This window comes from Oncorhynchus tshawytscha, linkage group LG24 (assembly GCF_018296145.1).
Source record: "Oncorhynchus tshawytscha isolate Ot180627B linkage group LG24, Otsh_v2.0, whole genome shotgun sequence".
Taxonomy (NCBI): Eukaryota; Metazoa; Chordata; class Actinopteri; order Salmoniformes; family Salmonidae; genus Oncorhynchus; species Oncorhynchus tshawytscha.
In genome coordinates this window covers 33,836,093-33,856,092 of record NC_056452.1, presented here as the reverse complement: position 1 = coordinate 33,856,092, position 20,000 = coordinate 33,836,093, and the positions used below count along the sequence as shown (strand labels likewise).

The 20,000-nt window shown below is 45.2% G+C and overlaps 1 protein-coding gene across 4 annotated transcripts in view; it reads left to right on the top strand.

The window, feature by feature from the left end:
- The window catches only part of LOC112238626 (signal-induced proliferation-associated 1-like protein 2), a 341,137-nt gene that overhangs the window by 247,983 nt on the left and 73,154 nt on the right, over positions 1–20,000 (top strand). For all 4 annotated transcript variants that reach the window (XM_042305703.1, XM_042305704.1, XM_042305702.1 and 1 more), the window contains exons 14-16: positions 10,521–10,661; positions 15,969–16,072; positions 16,720–16,811. In XM_042305703.1, coding sequence (XP_042161637.1) covers positions 10,521–10,661; positions 15,969–16,072; positions 16,720–16,811 — 337 coding nt within the window. The remainder of the gene's footprint in view (positions 1–10,520; positions 10,662–15,968; positions 16,073–16,719; positions 16,812–20,000) is intronic.

Genomic DNA, 20,000 nt, shown 5'->3' with positions numbered 1-20,000 from the left:
AACACACACTACACACTATAACACACACACACTACACACACTATAACACACACTAACACACACTATAACACACACTACACACATACACACTATAACACACACTACACACTATAACACACTATAACACACACTACACACACTACACACTATAACACACACACTACACACTATAACACACACTACACACTATAAACACACTAACACACATACACACACTACACACTATAACACACACTACACACTACACACTACACACACTAACACACTATAACACACACTAACACACTACACACTATAACACACACTACACTATAACACACTACACACATACACAACACACTACACACATAACAACACACACTACACACTATAACACACACTACACACTATAACACACACTACACACTATAACACACACTATAACACACTATACACACACTACACACTATAACACACACTACACACTATAACACACACTACACACACACACACACTACACACTATAACACACACTACACACTATAACACACTACTACATACACACTATAACACACACTACACACTATAACACACACTAACACACACTACACACTAACATAACACACTACTAACACACACTACACACTATAACACACACTACACACACTATAACACACTACACACACACTATACACACTACACAACACACACTACACACTAACATACACTACACACTATAACACACACTACACTATAACACACTACACACTACACACACTATAACACACACTACACACTATAACACACACTACACATATAACACACACTACACACACTACACACTATAACACACACTACACACACTATAACACACACTACACACTATAACACACACACACTATACACACTATAACACACACACACTATAACACACTACACACTATAACACACACAACACACACACACACACACACACTACATAACACACACTACACACTATACACACACACTACACACTATACACACACACTATAACACACACTAACACACTATAACACACACTACACACACTACACACTATACACACACTACACACTATACACACACTAACACACTATAACACACACTACACACTATAACACACACTACACACTATAACACACACTACACACTATAACACACACTACACACTATAACACACACTACACACTATAACACACTACACACTATAACACACTACACACTATAATACACTACACACTATAACACACACTATACACTATAACACACACTACACACTATAACACACACTATAACACACACTACACACTATAACACACACTACACACTATAACACACACTATAACACCACACACACTATAACACACTACACACTATAACACACTACACACACTAACACACTATACACACACTATAACACACATATAACACACTAACACTATAACACACTATAACACACACTATAAATCAAATCAAATCAACTATAAATCACATTTTATTTGTCACTATAACACACTTAACAGATGTTATTGACACTATAACACACTATGTTAACTGTTTCACTATAACACACTATAACACACTATAACCCACTATAACACACTATAACACACTGGATAACCCACTATAACAGGCACTCCATAACATTGACACTATAACTGTTTCCACTAGTTTTAACACACTATAACCCACTATAACTCCACTATAACACACTATAACACACTATAACACACTATAACACACACTACACACTATAACCACACTATAACACACTATAACACACTATATAACACACACACTATAACACACACACACTAACCACACTATAACACACTATAACCCACTATAACACACTATAACTGTTTTTATAACCCACTATAACCCACTATAACCCACTATAACACTATAACACACTATAACCCACTATAACCCGCTATAACACTATAACACACACTGTAACCCACTATAACCCACTGTAACCCACTATAACACACTATAACACACTATAACCCACTATAACCCACTATAACCCACTATAACCCACTATAACCCACACTATAAGACCTGGGAGTTCTAGTCTTCACTCATTTCAACAGATATTTAAGACAAACTTCTCACTGAATCCTATTTTTTTCCACTCATTTAAATAATACTCAGATATTTCTGCTTTTTATGTACCATTTGAGTCCAATTATCACAGCAGGCATTTCCCTCCCTCTCTCCCCCTCTCCCACTCTGTCTCCCAATCTCCCTCCCTCCCTCCCTCCCTCCACAGTAATTTGTTCATATAATGAATCCTCCTGTGGTAATAACAGATATTTTCTTTGTGCTTCCTCTCCCCCATCCCCCTCCTCTCCTTAATTCTGTAATGCCGACCCCCTGTACCGTACAGGAATAATGACAACTTCCTCTCCTTAATTCTGTAATGCCGACCCCCCTGTACCGTACAGGAATAATGACAACTTCCTCTCCTTAATTCTGTAATGCCGACCCCCCTGTACCGTACAGGATAATGACAACTTCCTCTCCCTAATTCTGTAATGCCGACCCCCTGTACCGTACAGGGATAATGACAACTTCCTCTCCCTAATTCTGTAATGCCGACCCCCTGTACCGTACAGGGATAATGACAACTTCCTCTCCCTAATTCTGTAATGCCGACCCCCCCTGTACCGTACAGGGATAATGACAACTTCCTCTCCCTAATTCTGTAATGCCGACCCCCCCTGTACCGTACAGGGATAATGTCAACTTCCTCTCCCTAATCACACTCACCACCAGGGATGGCAGGTAGTTATATCTATCAATCCATCCCCCCCTCTCTCTTTCCCTCCCCTCTCTTCTCCAGGGAGAAAGGATGTGACAGACCGAGACACTGACAGGTTTGCTAATTATACATGAAACCAGGAGGGAACGTTCTCTTCTCTTGTTTTCCTCTGGACATAATTCACATGATTATGCAGAAAGGGATGGAGAAAGTGGAGAGAGACAGAACCATTTGAGAAAGAGAGACAGATAAAGTGAGAGAGAGAGAGAGAGTGAGAGAAAGAGCGGGAGAGAAAGAGAAAGAGAGAGAGAGAGAGAAGAGAAAGAGAAAGAGAGAGAGAGAGAGAAAGAGAGAGAGAGAGAAAGAGACTGAGAGAAAGAGACTGAGGAGAGAGGGAGAAAGAGAGAGAGAGAGAGATAAAGTGAGAGAGAGAAAGAGAGAGAGAGAGAAAGAGAGAGAGAGAGAGAGAGAGAGAGAGAGAAAGAAAGAGAGAGAGAGAGAGACAGTGAGAGAGAGAGGGCGAGAGAGAGATAAAGTGTGAGAGACAGAGACAGATAAAGTGAGTGTGAGAGAGACAGATAAGGTGAGAGAGAGAGAGAGATAAAGTGGGAGAAAGAGACAGATAAAGTGAGATAGAGACTGATCAAGTGAGAGAGATAGAGAGAGAGAGAGATAAAGTGACACAGAGAGCGAGAGAGAGAGAGAGAGAGAGAGCGAGAGAGAGAGAGAAACCGAGAGAGAGTTGGAATTTTTATAAATCCTTTATTTTAAAATAGTAACACAAATAATACTGGCACACTGCCTTTTCAGAAATCACAGAACACGTGTGTCCTTCTGAAATAAACAAATAAAAAACTAATACATGAAATAACAAATCATTTACATTCTTATTACACCAACAAAAATAGTTTCCCATCCTCCACAAAACATACCGCTCGGGTTGGAGACCACATCCAGGTGTTGGGTTGGAGACCACATCCAGGTGTTGGGTTGAAGACTACATCCAGGTGTTGGGTTGAAGACCACATCCAGGTGTTGGGTTGAAGACCACATCCAGGTGTTGGGTTGGAGACCACATCCAGGGGTTGGGTTGGAGACCACATCCAAGTGTTGGGTTGGAGACCACATCCAGGTGTTGGGTTGGAGACTACATCCAGGTGTTGGGTTGAAGACCACATCCAGGTGTTGGGTTGAAGACCACATCCAGGTGTTGGGTTGAAGACCACATCCAGGTGTTGGGTTGGAGACCACATCCAGGTGTTGGGTTGAAGACCACATCCAGGTGTTGGGTTGAAGACCACATCCAGGTGTTGGGTTGAAGACCACATCCAGGTGTTGGGTTGAAGACCACATCCAGGTGTTGGGTTGAAGACCACATCCAGGTGTTGGGTTGAAGACCACATCCAGGTGTTGGGTTGAAGACCACATCCAGGTGTTGGGTTGAAGACCACATCCAGGTGTTGGGTTGAGACCACATCCAGGTGTTGGGTTGAAGACCACATACAGGTGTTGGGTTGAAGACCACATCCAGGTGTTGGGTTGGAGACCACATCCAGGGGTTGGGTTGAAGACCTCATCCAGGTGTTGGGTTGAAGACCACATACAGGTGTTGGGTTGAAGACCACATCCAGGTGTTGGGTTGGAGACCACATCCAGGGGTTGGGTTGAAGACCTCATCCAGGTGTTGGGTTGAAGACAACATCCAGGTGTTGGGTTGGAGACCACATCCAGGTGTTGGGTTGACGACAACATCCAGGTGTTGGAGACCACATCCGGGTGTTGGGTTGGAGACCACATCCAGGTGTTGGGTTACAGTTAGTAATTCTGACTTCAAAACTTCTAACAGTGTAATTAATGCATTTCATATATGCTATTACAGAAGTAGTCTTTTGGTTGTGTTTATTAAGGATAGCTTTAGAATCTGATATTTTTTAAATTTAAAATAACACAATGGCAAAAGTTACTTTTAAAACAGACAAATCACAACAAATTCAAGTTTTCAATACATTTTATTCACCTTTATTACAGCTATGAAACAGCAAGCATAGGTGTTGGAACATGTTCACAGCTTCTTTTTATAAAGATACTGAACAAATATATAAACGCAACATGTAAAATTTTCTTATCATGTTTCATGAGCTGAAATAAAAGATCCCAAAAATTTGACAAAAAAACTATTTCTATAAAATGTTGTGCACAAATGTGTTTACATCCCTGTTAGTGAGCATTTCTCATCTGCCAAGATAACCCATCCACCTGACAGGTGTGGCATATCAAGAAGCTGAATAAACAGCATGATCATTACACAGGTTCACCTTGTGCTGGGGACAATAAAAGGCCACTCTAAAATCTGCAGTTTTGTCACACAACACAATGCCACAGATATTTCAAATTTTGAGGGAGCGTGCAATTGGCATGCTGACTGCAGGAATGTCCACCAGAGCTGTTATCAGATAATTGAATGTTAATTTCTCCACCATAAACCGCCTCCAAAGTTGTTTTAGAGAATTTGGCAGTGTGTCCAACCGGCCTCACAACCGCAGACCCAAGATGCACAAGATGAGCGGTCAAATTATGAAAACATCAGTAGCCTAAACATCATTATAATTGTAAACATCATTATATTATACGCGATAAATAGCAGAAATCAGAACAAAAGCCATTATGGCATTAGAATGAATGTGTCAGTATGACAGCAGTCAAAGATAGTCAATTAACTTCAGCTCCAGTTTACATTGTGTGGATGGATCAGGACAATGGCGTCAGTTGGATTTCATTTATCCCTTGTCCTAACAGTTGACATACATCTTTCATAACATTCACTTGCTTGACACGTGAATACCAGGTCGCATTTCTAAATGAGAACTTGTTCCTGGTTAAATGAAGGTGAAATAATTTATTTGACAAAAATGTGTTAATCATTGTGCACTTGTGTATTTATTCAAGGTACTCCTTGCTCTTTCGTTGGGATTCAACCCTGTGTTTTGTATAGTGATTGTTCGCCCCCGTGCCTTTACACGGCACCCCGTAATTTGGGTGTAATAAAAAAAACTATTACACATTCCTGCGCCTGTTTCCCGAATCATTCATACCGATGTGACAGTAATGCCGAGGTCCTTCACAGTTTTATTTGAGACGACTGTACAACCATCAAAATTAATTGTCAGATCCAACAGAAGACCTCTTTTTTTCTTGAAACCTAGAACAAGCATCTCTGTTTTGTCCGAGTTTAAAAGTAAAACATTTGTCGCCATCCACTTCCTTATGTCTGAAACACAGGCTTCCAGGGAGGGCACTTTTTGGGCTTCACCATGTTTCATCGAAATGTACAGTTGTGTGTCATAGTCAAAGTTAACATTATGTTCTCGAATGACATCCCCAAGAGGTAAAATATATAGTGAAAACAATAGTGATCCTAAAACGGAACCTTGAGGAACACCGAAATTTACAGTTGATTTGTCAGAGGACAAACCATTCACAGAGACAAACTGATATCTTTCTGACAGATAAGATCTAAACCAGGCCAGAACTTGTCCGTGTAGACCAATTTGCGTTTCCAATCTCTCCAAAAGAATGTGGTGATCGATGGTATCAAAAGCAGCACTAAGGTCTAGAAGCACGAGGACAGATGCAGAGCCTTTGTCTGACGACATTAAAAGGTAATTTACCACCTTCGCAAGTACAGTCTCAGTGCTATGATGGGGTCTAAAACCAGACTGAAGCATTTTGTATACATTGTTTGTCTTCGTGAAGGCAGTGAGTTGCTACGTAACAGCTTTTTCAACATTTTTTGAGAGGAATGGAAGATTCGATATAGGCCGATAGTTTTTTTATATTTTCTGGGTCAAGGTTTGGTAAACATCCGGTGGATAGAGAGCCGTTTATTATGTTCAACATAGGATGGCCAAGCACAGGAAGCAGCTCTTTCAGTAGTTTAGTTGGAATAGGGTCCAGTATGCAGCTTGAAGGTTTGGAGGCCATGATTATTTTCATCAATGTGTCAAGAGATATAGTATTAAAAAACGTCAGTGTCTCCCTTGATCCTAGGTCCTGACAGTGTTGTGCAGACTCAGAAAGAGGGCCAATTATCTACAAATTCCATCCTTTGGGAGGGGCAGAAAACAGTTTTCAACCAGCAATTAAGTTGTGAGACTCTGCTGTGGAGCTCATCACTCCCCCTAACTGGGAGGGGTCCAGAGACAATTACTCGATGCCGACACATCTTTCTAGCAAAGTTACTTACTGAGACTATGTTGCGCTTGGTGACCTCTGACTGTTTCCTCCTAATATTGTTGGTGCTGACGTGGATAAAAAATATCCCTATACTCTATCAATTTGTCAGAGCTAATGGTGGGAAGCTTCGGCGTCTCAGACCCCGTAACTGGTGGAGTAGAGACCAGAGAAGACTCGGCCTCAGCCTCCGACTTGCTGCTTAATGGGGAGAACCAGTTAAAAGTTCCTGTCGGCTGAATGAGCGACACCGGTTGAGCATTCCTACAGCATTTCCCTCCAGAAACCGTGAGAAAGTTGTCCGGCTGTGGGGACCATGCGAGGGGATTAATACTAACGTTACTATCTGTACTTACTGGTGGCACAGACGCTGTTTCATCCGTTCCTACACTTTAAGTACCCTCAAGTACCCTATCCTCGCCGGAAGGCGATCGTTCTCCTGTATATTATGAGTACAGCGACTGCAATTAGAAGGCATCATGTTAATGTTACTACTTAGCTTCGGCTGGTGGAGGTCCTGACGAACCATGTCCAGATAAAGCTTCCAGAGTGGTTGGCTGGCTGACTGGCTGGCTGGCTGGCTAACTGACTGACTGGCTGACTGGCTGACTGGCTGGTTGGCTGGCTGGCTGACTGGCTGGTTGACTGGCTGACTGGCTGACTGACTGACTGGTTGGCTGGCTGGCTGGCTGGCTGGCTGACTGGTTGGCTGGCTGGCTGGCTGGCTGACTGGTTGGCTGGCTGGCTGACTGGCTGGCTGGTTAACTGGTTGGCTGGCTGGCTGACTGACTGACTGACTGACTGACTGACTGACTGACTGACTGGTTGGCTGGCTGGCTGGCTGGCTGGCTGGCTGGTTGACTAGCTGACTGACTGGTTGACTGGCTGACTGGCTGTTCAGACAGCTCTGTGCAGCCAGCAACAGTCAAGAGGATCATCCTCAGGGTAAATGAAGGTCTATAAAGAATGACAGCATAATACACTCTCTTGTTTAAGCCTGTTACACAATGACTGCCCTTGGAGAGAGTGAAAAGATGTAACTCTGTCTGTCTATCTGCCTGTCTGTCCGTCCGTCTGATGGTTTTACATAAGAGCTGTGCTGAGCAGCCATACAGTGTGACAGTGATTATGATTCCCTCTGGCTCTTGACCCAGGCTGACTGGGTTCACTGTGTACTGCACCACTGTACATTTCTCAAGATATTAGCATTAGTTAGTTAGTTAGTCAGTTAGTTAGTTAGTTAGTTAGTTAATTAGTTACTCCAGGTAAGAGATCAGGTATACATATTTTAATTCCAGCATTTTAATCCATTTCTTAATTACCATCACTATTGTGTTGTCGTTTACACACTGTCGTGTTTATTTTGTGTTAGTATGTCTCTATAAAAAAACAAGATGACTTTTCGTTGGCAGAATAATTATTTTTCTTTAACTGTGCATTTCCGGCAGTTTTGACTTTTGCCACTAGAGGTCAGCCAATTCCTGGGGATCTGTACTCCCAAAGTTGTTGACTGTTTTTGCGCTTGCCAGTTAGCTAGAAGTTCTCAGCTGTTAGCAGCCAATGGCTAGCAGTTTCTTTTATCGAATAAAAACGGATGACTGACATCATTTTTTTTAGTCATTACAGAATGATTTAATGTAACAAGACATACATACAAGCGCACACATCCCTGGGTCGCTCGTCTTTTCATTTCGCTGCAGCTAACGACTGGAATGAGCTGCAACAAACACTCAAACTGGACAGTTTCATCTCCATCTCTTCATTCAAAGACTCAATCACTCTTACTGACAGTTGTGGCTGCTTCACGTGATGTATTGTTGTATCTACCTTCTTACCTTTGTTTGTACCATGTTGTGTTGCTGCCATGTTGTACTGCTGCCATGTTGTACTGCTGCCATGTTGTACTGCTGCCATGTTGTACTCCTGCCATGTTGTGTTGCTGCCATGTTGTACTGCTGCCATGTTGTGTTGCTGCCATGTTGTGTTGCTACCATGTTGTGCTGCTGCCATGTTGTGTTGCTGCCATGTTGTGTTGCTGCCATGTTGTACTGCTGCCATGTTGTACTGCTGCCATGTTGTACTGCTGCCATGTTGTACTGCTGTCATGTTGTACTGCTGCCATGTTGTACTGCTGTCATGTTGTACTGCTGCCATGTTGTACTGATGTCATGTTGTACTGCTGCCATGTTGTGTTGCTGCCATGTTGTACTGCTGTCATGTTGTGTTGCTGCCATGTTGTGTTGCTGCCATGTTGTGTTGCTACCATGTTGTGCTGCTGCCATGTTGTACTGATGTCATGTTGTACTGATGTCATGTTGTGTTGCTGCCATGTTGTGTTGCTGCCATGTTGTACTGCTGCCATGTTGTGTTGCTGCCATGTTGTGTTGCTGCCATGTTGTACTGATGTCATGTTGTGTTGCTGCCATGTTGTGTTGCTGCCATGTTGTACTGCTGCCATGTTGTGTTGCTGCCATGTTGTACTGCTGCCATGTTGTGTTGCTGCCATGTTGTACTGCTGCCATGTTGTGTTGCTGCCATGTTGTACTGCTGCCATGTTGTGTTGCTGCCATGTTGTACTGATGTCATGTTGTGTTGCTGCCATGTTGTGTTGCTGCCATGTTGTACTGATGTCATGTTGTACTGCTGCCATGTTGTACTGCTGCCATGTTGTACTGCTGCCATGTTGTGTTGGGTCAAATAAAAAATTGTAAATAAAACATTAAACCCTGTAATGAATTCATGGTAACCTCGTAACTATTCATTCAGACCTGGTTTTTATTTGAAACGCATTTATTTGCTAATATGTTTGCCGTGCAATGAAAAGAGACAGTCAGCGATTGGAGATTCTGCGTGAAGATTGTCTATAGGGCTGACTGAGAACCCTTGTGTTATCTGTCTATAGGGCTGACTGAGAACCCTCAGGTTATCTGTCTATAGGGCTGACTGAGAATCCTCAGGTCATCTGTCTTTAGGGCTGACTGAGAACCCTCAGGTTATCTGTCTTTAGGGCTGACTGAGAACCCTCAGGTTATCTGTCTATAGGGCTGACTGAAAACCCTCAGGTTATCTGTCTTTAGGGCTGACTGAGAATCCTCAGGTCATCTGTCTATAGGGCTGACTGAGAATCCTCAGGTCATCTGTCTATAGGGCTGACTGAGAATGAGAACCCCTCAGGTCATCTGTCTATAGGGCTGACTGAAAACCCTCAGGTTATCTGTCTATAGGGCTGATTGAGAATCCTCAGGTCATCTGTCTATAGGGCTGACTGTGAGAACCCTCAGGTTATCTGTCGATAGGGCTGACTGTGAGAACCCTCAGGTTATCTGTCTATAGGGCTGACTGAGAACCCTCAGGTTATCTGTCTATAGGGCTGACTGAGAACCCTCAGGTTATCTGTCGATAGGGCTGACTGAGAACCCTCAGGTGACCATGTGTAATAAGGTAGACCAGCACTACTATACATGTCATAATATACAGTATAACAGTATATAATATATCGATTCTATATGTTGTCTGTCTATAGGGCTGACTGTGAGAACCCGCAGGTGACCGTGTGTAATAAGGGAGACCAGCACTACCGCAGTTCCCCTAGCAACCAGTCGTCGTCTAGTGACCCAGGACCCTGTGGAAGTGGAACCTGGTCTCAACCTCCTGGATACGACGGGTAAGACCTGGCCGGGGGAGGGGGGAGAGGGTAGGGAGAAGGGGAGGAGAGGAGCAGATAGAGGAGGGGAGGGACAGGGTGAGAGGAGAGGAGTTGAGAGGGATGTGATGGGGAGAGGATAGGATAGGATAGGATAGGATAGGGAGGAGAGGAGAGGAGAGGAGAGGAGAGGAGAGGAGAGGAGAGGAGAGGAGAGGAGAGGAGAGGAGAGGAGAGGAGAGGAGAGGAGAGGGAGAGGGAGATGGGGAGAGGAGAGGAGAGGAGAGGAGAGGGAGGGGATGGGAGAGGGAGTTGAGAGGGGGAGGGAGAGGGAGAGGAGGAGAGGAGAGGAGAGGAGAGGAGAGGAGAGGAGAGGAGAGGAGAGGAGAGGAGAGGGAGGGGATGGGCAGCGGAGTTGAGAGGGAAGGGATAGGGAGAGGAGTTGATAGGAGAGGAGAGGAGAGGAGAGGAGAGGAGAGGAGAGGAGAGGAGAGGAGAGGAGAGGAGAGGAGAGGAGAGGAGAGGAGAGGGAGAGGAGGGAGGGAGGGAGGAAAGTCAGGAAGAGTGGGAGGAAGAGAGGGAGGGGAGTGGAGGTGTAAGGAAGGCCCAGCTAGACAGGGAGCATCCAAATCTGTCTCCAGTGGGTTAGGGACAGGGAGAGGCATCCTATTCTGTCTCCAGTGGGTTAGGGTTAGGGTTAGGGAGATCCATCCTAATATGTCTCCAGTGGGTTAGGGACAGGGAGATCCATCCTAATATGTCTCCAGTGGGTTAGGGACAGGGAGATCCATCCTAATATGTCTCCAGTGGTTTAGGGACAGGGAGATCCATCCTAATATGTCTCCAGTGGGTTAGGGACAGGGAGAGCCATCCTAATCTGTCTCCAGTGGGTTAGGGACAGGGAGAGGCATCCTAATATGTCTCCAGTGGGTTAGGGTTAGGGAGATCCACCCTAATATGTCTCCAGTGGGTTAGGGACAGGGAGAGGCATCCTAATATGTCTCCAGTGGGTTAGGGACAGGGAGATCCATCCTAATATGTCTCCAGTGGGTTAGGGACAGGGAGATCCATCCTAATATGTCTCCAGTGGGTTAGGGACAGGGAGAGGCATCCTAATCTGTCTCCAGTGGGTTAGGGACAGGGAGAGGCATCCTAATCTGTCTCCAGTGGGTTAGGGACAGGGAGATCCATCCTAATATGTCTCCAGTGGGTTAGGGACAGGGAGTGACATCCTAATCTGTCTCCAGTGGGTTAGGGACAGGGAGTGACATCCTAATCTGTCTATAATATGTCTATATTACCTTAATTCTACCAGAAAACTACATTACATACTGTCATTACCCTAACTATACCAGGCTACTCAGTACATTCTGTCATTACCCTACACTGTCATTACCCTAACTATACCAGACTACTACAGTACATGCTGTCATTACCCTACACTGTCATTCCCTTAACTATACCAGACTACTACTGTACATTCTGTCATTACCCTACACTGTCATTACCCTAACTATTCCAGACTACTACAGTACATACTGTCATTGCCCTACACTGTCATTATCCTAACTCTACCAGACTACTACAGTACATACTGTCATTACCCTAACTATACCAGACTACTACCCTACACTGTCATTACCCTAACTCTTCCAGACTACTACATTACATTCTGTCATTACCCTACACTGTCATTACCCTAACTCTACCAGACTACTACAGTACATACTGTCATTATCCTAACCTACCAGACTACTACAGTACATACTGTCATTATCCTAACCTACCAGACTACTACAGTACATACTGTCATTACCCTAACCTACCAGACTACTACAGTACATACTGTCATTACCCTAACCTACCAGACTACTACAGTACATACTGTCATTATCCTAACCTTCCATGGGCCCAAGTTCCAGACTTCTACATACTACATGGGAGCAGTGAGCTCTTACAGAGAATGTCTAGTATGTCACCCTGGCAGGAGTGAAACAGAGAAAAGAGAGAGAGAGAGAGAGAGAGAGAGAGAGAGAGAGAGAGAGAGAGGGAGAGAGAGGGCGAAGCGAGAGGGAGAGAGAGGGCGAAGCGAGAGGGAGAGAGAGGATGGAGAGAGAGAGAGGGAGAGAGAGGATGGAGAGAGAGAGGGGGATAGAAAGAGGGAGAGAGACAAGGTGAACGACTAGTTAGTGTTGTTAGGAGAAAGGCTAGTCAGTGTTGGCAAGCTACTCCATGTTCAATCTGATTCCATAATGAGATCAAATGATTTGACCTCGTATGATCCTGATCTGCGTAATGTAGCACATTTTTACCACTTCTGTTATGTGATGACAGGATGCTAACCTTACTGCAGAGATAGGCTGCTGAGTTCTGTCACACTTGATGCCCTCAATTTCACACAAATGATCAATGAACCTACCAGGTACAACCCTAAATCAATAAACACGGGCACCCTCATAGATGTCATCCTAACTAACTCGCCCTCCAAATACACCTCTGCTGTTTTCAGGATCTCAGCGATCACTGCCTCATTGCCTGCATCCGTAATGGGTCTGCGACCAAGCGACCACCCCTCATCACTGTCAAACGCTCCCTGAAACATTTCTGCGAGCAGGCATTTCTGATCGACCTGGGCGGGGTATCCTGGAATGACATTGACCTCATCCCGTCAGTAGATGATGCCTGGCTATTCATTAAAAGTGCCTTCCTCACCATCTTAAATAAGCATGCCCCTCTCAAAAAAATTAGAACTAGGAATAGATATAGTCCTTGGTTCACTCTAGACCTGTCTGCTCTTGACCAGCACAAAAACATCCTGTGGCGTTCTGCATTAGCATCGAATAGCCCCCGTGATATGCAACTTTTCAGGGAAGTTAGGAACAAATATACACAGGCAGTTAGAAACGCTAAGGCAAGCTTTTTCAAACAGAAATTTGCATCCTGTAGTACTAACTCAAAAAAGTTCTGGGACACTGTAAAGTCCATGGAGAATAAGAACACCTCCTCCCAGCTGCCCACTGCACTGAAGATAGGAAACACTGTCACCACCGATAAATCCACTATAATTGAGAATTTCAATAAGCATTTCTCTATGGCTGGCCATGCTTTCCACTTGGCTACCCCTACCCCGGTCAACTGCCCGGCACCCTCCACAGCAACCCGCCAAAGCCCAAATCCAGATAGCTGATGTTCTGAAAGAGCTGCATAATCTGGACCCCTACAAATCAGCTGGGCTAGACAATCTGGACCCTCTCTTTCTAAAATTATCCCCCGCAATTGTTGCAACCCTTACTACTAGCCTGTTCAACCCCTCTTTCGTATCGTCTGAGATCCCTAAAGATTGGAAAGCTGCCGCGGTCATCCCCCTCTTCAAAGGGGGAGATACTCTAGACCCAAACTGTCACAGACCTGTATCCATCCTACCCTGCCTTTCTAAAGTCTTCGAAAGCCAAGTTAACAAACAGATCACTGACCATTTAGAATCCCACCGTACCTTCTCTGCTATGCAATCTGGTCATGGGTTCACCTCAGCCACGCTCAAGGTACTAAACGATATCATAACCGCCATCGATAAAAGACAGTTCTGTGCAGCCGTCTGCATCGACCTGGCCAAGGCTTTCGACTCTGTCAATCACTGCATTCTTATCGGCAGACTCAACAGCCGTGGTTTCTCAAATGACTGCCTCCCCTGGTTCACCAACTACTTCTCTGATAGAGTTCAGTGTGTCAAATCGGAGGGCCTGTTGTCCGGACCGTTCTGACTTAGAATATGTGGACAACTACAAATACCTAGGTGTCTGGTTAGACTGTACACTTTCCTTCCCGACTCACATTAAGCATCTCCAATCCAAAATAAAAAATTACATCTAGATTCGGCTTCCTATCTAGCAAAGAAAGCATCCTACACTCATGCTGCCAAACAAAACCTCATAAAACTGACTATCCTTCCGATCCTTGACTTCGGCGATGTCATTTACAAAATAGCCTCCAGAACTCTACTCAGCAAATTTGATGTAGTTTATCACAATGCCATCAGTTTTGTCACTAAAGCCCCATATACTACCCACCACTGCGACCTGTATGGTCTTGTTGCCTGGCCCTCGCTACATATCCATGGCCAAACCCAGTGGCTCCAGGTCATCTATAAGTATTTGCTAGGTAATGCCCCACCTTATCTCAGCTCACTGGTCAGCATAACAACACCCACCCGTAGCACACATTCCAGCAGGTATATTTCACTGGTCACCATAGCAACACCTACCTGTAGCACACGTTCCAGCAGGTATATTGTACTGGTCACCATAGCAACACCCACCCGTAGCACACGTTCCAGCAGGTATATTTCACTGGTCACCATAGCAACACGCACCCGTAGCACACGTTCCAGCAGGTATTTTTCACTGGTCATCCCCAAAGCCAACACCTCCTTTCCTTCCAGTTCTCTGCTGCCGATGACTGGAATGAATTGCAAAAGTCACTGAAGTTGGAGACTTCACTAACTCACTAACTAACTTTAAGCATCAGCTATCTGAGCAGCTTACCGATCACTGCAGCTGTTCACAGCCCATCTGTAAATAGCCCACCCAACTACCTCATCCCCATATTGTTATTTTTTTCCTGTCTTGCACTCCAGTATCTCTACTTGCACATCATCATCTGCACGTCTATCACTCGTGTTAATGCTAAATTGTAATTATTTCGCCACTATGGCCTATTTATAGTCTTACCTCCTTACTCCATTTGCACACACTGTATATAGATTTTTCTATTGTGTTATTGACTGTATGTTTGTTTATCTCATGTGTAACTCTGTGTTGTTTTTTTTGTCACACTGCTTTGCTTTATCTTGGCCAGGTCGCAGTTGTAAATGAAAACCTGTTCTCAACTAACTTACCTGGTTAAATAAAAAAATAAAAAACTGTTGACAGTATGCTAGCAGCTAGCTGTATGCTAGCCCTTCCTTACCTTATTGCTGACAGTATGCTAGCAGCTAGCTGTATGCTAGCCCAAACGTACTTGATTGATAAAAGTATGCTAGCAGCTAGCTGTATGCTATCCCAACCTTACCTTATTGCTGACAGTATGCTAGCAGCTAGCTGTATGCTAGCCCATCCTTACCTTACTGCTGACAGTATGCTAGCCCATCCTTACCTTAATGCTGACAGTATGCTAGCAGCTAGCTCTCTCTATTGTCCATTATTTACCTTTCCCACTATGCTAGCTCAGTCAATAGCCCTCCTCGCCTCTCCATCCTGACAGTTTGTTAGTTAGCTCACTCTGTAGAATAAGTGACCAACTCATCCTCACCTCCCCTCCATCTCATTCCAGGTCCTCGGTCCTCCATGAGTGCTCCAGAGAGCTACAGGGGGGAGACAGAGAGGGGTACAGGGACACCCTCAGAGAGCCCACCCTTGAGAGTACCCGGTTGGCAGGTGAGTCACTCTGCTCCCAATTTTACTCCTAGCTCCACATTAGATGACCTCTAAATGACCTCTACTGTCTGTCTCCTACCTCTACATTAGATGACCTCTAGATGACCTCTAGATTACCTCTAGATTACCTCTACTGTCTGTCTCCTTCCTCTAAATTTGATGACCTCTAGATGACCTCTACAGTCTTTCTCCTACCTCTACATTAGGTGACCTCTAGATTACCTCTACTGTCTGTCTCCTACCTCTACATTAGACGACCTCTACTGTCTGTCTCCTACCTCTACATTAGATGATCTCTAGATTACCTCTACTGTCTGTCTCCTACCTCTACATTAGATGATCTCCAGATGACCTCTACTGTCTGTCTCCTACCTCTACATTAGAGGACCTCTATATGACCTCTACTGTCTGTCTCCTACCTCTACATTAGATGACCTCTAGAGGACCTCTATATGACCTCTACTGTCTGTCTCCTACCTCTACATTAGATGACCTCTAGATGACCTCTACTATCTGTCTCCTACCTCTACATTAGATGACCTGTACTGTGTCTGTGGTAACCCTGTAGGACACATTCAGTGATCATGCAATACTTTCTTTAGCCACTCCTCATCTCACCCCTATTCTCTTCCTCCCCCTCTCTACAGAGGCCAAGTGGCACATCCCCTCCACCAAGATCCTCAACTCTCGGAAACAGAGGGATGGGGGCAAGGATTCGCCCAACAAGCAGAACCGGGGGGTAAATGACTGGGTGTGGGCTGTGGTGATGGGGGTGTCGAAGGTTGGGGTTGTCACATCTCTCGGTGTCTGGTTGGTAGAGATGAAGGTGTCTAGTTGGTAGAGAAGGTGTCTGGTTGGTAAATATGTCGGTGTCTGGTTGGTAGAGATGAAGGTGTCTGGTTGGTAGAGAGGAGGGTGTCTGGTTGGTAGAGATGAAGGTGCCTGGTTGGTGGAGATGAGGGTGTCTGGTTGGTAGAGATGAAGGTGTCTGGTTGGTAGAGATGAAAGTGTCTGGTTGGTAGAGAGGGGGGTGTCTGGTTGGTAGAGATGGTGTCTGGTTGATAGAGAGGAGGGTGTCTGGTTGGTAGAGAGAAGGGTGTCTGGTTGGTAGAGATGAGGGTGTCTGGTTGGTAGAGAGGAGGGTGTCTGGTTGGTAGAGATTGTGTCTGGTTGGTGGAGAGGAGGGTGTCTGGTTGGTAGAGATTAAGGTGTCTGGTTGGTAGAGAAGGTGCCCGGTAGGTAGAGATGAAGGTGTCTAGTTGGTAGAGAAGGTGTCTGGTTGGTAAATAAGTCGGTGTCTGGTTGGTAGAGATGAAGGTGCCTGGTTGGTAGAGATGAAGGTGTCTGGTTGGTAGAGATGGTGTCTGGTTGGTAGAGATGAAGGTGCCTGGTTGGTAGAGATGAAGGTGTCTGGTTGGTAGAGATGGTGTCTAGTTGGTAAATATGTTGGTGTCTGGTTGGTAAATATGTCGGTGTCTGGTTGGTAGAGATGAAGGTGTCTGGTTGGTAGAGATGAAGGTGTCTGGTTGGTAGAGAGGATGGTGTCTGGTTGGTAGAGATGAAGGTGCCTGGTTGGTAGAGATGAAGGTGTCTGGTTGGTAGAGAGGAGGGTGTCTGGTTGGTAGAGAGGAGGGTGTCTGGTTGGTAGAGATGAAGGTGTCTGGTTGGTAGAGATGAAGGTGTCTGGTTGGTAGAGAGGAGGGTGTCTGGTTGGTAGAGATGAAGGTGCCTGGTTGGTAGAGATGAAGGTGTCTGGTTGGTAGAGAGGAGGGTGTCTGGTTGGTAGAGAGGAGGGTGTCTGGTTGGTAGAGAGGAAGGTGCCTGGTTGGTAGAGATGAAGGTGTCTGGTTGGTGTAGAGATGAAGGTGTCTGGTTGGTAGAGAGGAGGGTGTCTGGTTGGTAGACAGGAGGGTGTCTGGTTGGTAGAGATGGTGTCTGGTTGGTGGAGAGGAGGGTGTCTGGTTGGTAGAGAGGAGGGTGTCTGGTTGGTAGAGATGAAGGTGTCTGGTTGGTAGAGATGAAGGTGTCTGGTTTTTAGAGAGGAGGGTGTCTGGTTGGTGGAGAGGAGGGTGTCTGGTTGGTAGAGAGGGGGTGTCTGGTTGGTAGAGATGAAGGTGTCTGGTTGGTAGAGATGGTGTCTGGTTGGTAGAGAGGAGGGTGTCTGGTTGGTAGAGATGAAGGTGTCTGGTTGGTAGAGATGAAGGTGTCTGGTTGGTAGAGAGGAGGGTGTCTGGTTGGTAGATATGAAGGTGTCTGGTTGGTAGAGAAGGGGGTGTCTGGTTGGTAAAATGAAGGTGTCTGGTTGGTAGAGATGGTGTCTGGTTGGTAGAGATGAGGGTGTCTGGTTGGTAGAGATGAAGGTGTCTGGTTGGTAGAGAGGAGGGTGTCTGGTTGGTAGAGATGAAGGTGTCTGGTTGGTAGAGATGAAGGTGTCTGGTTGGTGGAGAGGAGGGTGTCTGGTTGGTAGAGATGAAGGTGTCTGTTTGGTAGAGAGGAGGGTGTCTGGTTGGTAGAGAGGAGGGTATCTGGTTGGAAGAGATGAAGGTGCCTGGTTGGTAGAGATGAAGGTGCCTGGTTGGTAGAGATGAAGGTTTCTGGTTGGTAGAGAGGAAGGTGTCTGGTTGGTGGAGAGGAGGGTGGTGACAGTGTTACCTAGCCTCAGTGCAGTGGGCAGCTGGGAGGAGGTGCTCTTGTTCTCCATGGACTTTACAGTGTCCCAAAACTTTTTGGAGTTAGAGCTACAGGATGCAAATTTCTGCTTGAAAAAGCTAGCCTTAGCTTTCCTAACTGCCTGTGTGTATTGGTTCCTGACCTCCCTGAATAGTTTCATATCGCGGGGACTATTCGATGCTAATGCAGAACGCCACAGGATGTTTTTGTCCTGGTCTAGGGCAGTCAAGTCTGGAGTAAAGCAAGGGCTATATCTGTTTCTAGTTCTAAATTTTTTGATGAGGAAATTACTTTTATAGATCGACCAGGCATCCTCTAATGAAGGGGTCAATATCTATCCAGGATACCCAGGCCAGGTCGATTAGAAAGGCCTGTTTACAGACGTGTTTTAGGGATCGTTTGACAGTGATGAGGGGTGTTTGACCACGGACCCATTACGGATGCAGGCAATGAAGCAGTGATCTCTGAGATCCTGATTGAAAACAGCAGAGGTGTATTTGGAGGGCAAGTTGGTCAGGATATTATCTATGAGGGTGCCCATGGTTACGGATTTAGGGTTGTACCTGGTGGGTTCCTTGATAATTTGTGTGAGTTTGAGGGCATCTAGCTTAGATTGTAGGATTGCCGGGGTGTTTAGCATATCCCAGTTTAGATCACCTAACAGAACAAACTCTGAAGATTGAAGGGGGCGATCAATTCACAAATGGTGTTCAGGGCACAGCTGGGAGCTGAGGGGGGTCGGTAGCAGGCGGCAACAGTGAGAAACTTTTTTCTGGAGAGATTCATTTTAAAATTAGAAGCTCGAACTGTTTGAGCATAGACCTGGAAAGTATGACAGAATTTTGCAGGCTCTCTCTGCAGTAGATTGCAACTCCTCCCTCTTTGGCAGTTCTATATTGATGGAAAATGTTGTCGTTGGGGATGGAAATCTCTGAATTTTTGGTGGCCTTCCTAAGCCAGGATTCAGAGACAGCGAGGATATCCGGGTTGGCAGAGTGTGCTAAAGCAGTGAGTAAAACAATCTTAGGGAGGAGGCTTCTGATGTTGACATGCATGAAACCAAGGCTTTTATGGTTACAGAAGTCAACAAATGAGTGCCTGGGGACACGCAGGGCCTGGGTTACCCTCCACATCACCCGAGGAACAAAGGAGGTGTAGAATGAGAGTACGGCTAAAGTCTATCAACTATCAACTGGTGCGTTGGGGACAGAGAATAAAAGGAGCAGATTTCTGGGCGTGGTATAGATGGAATATATTC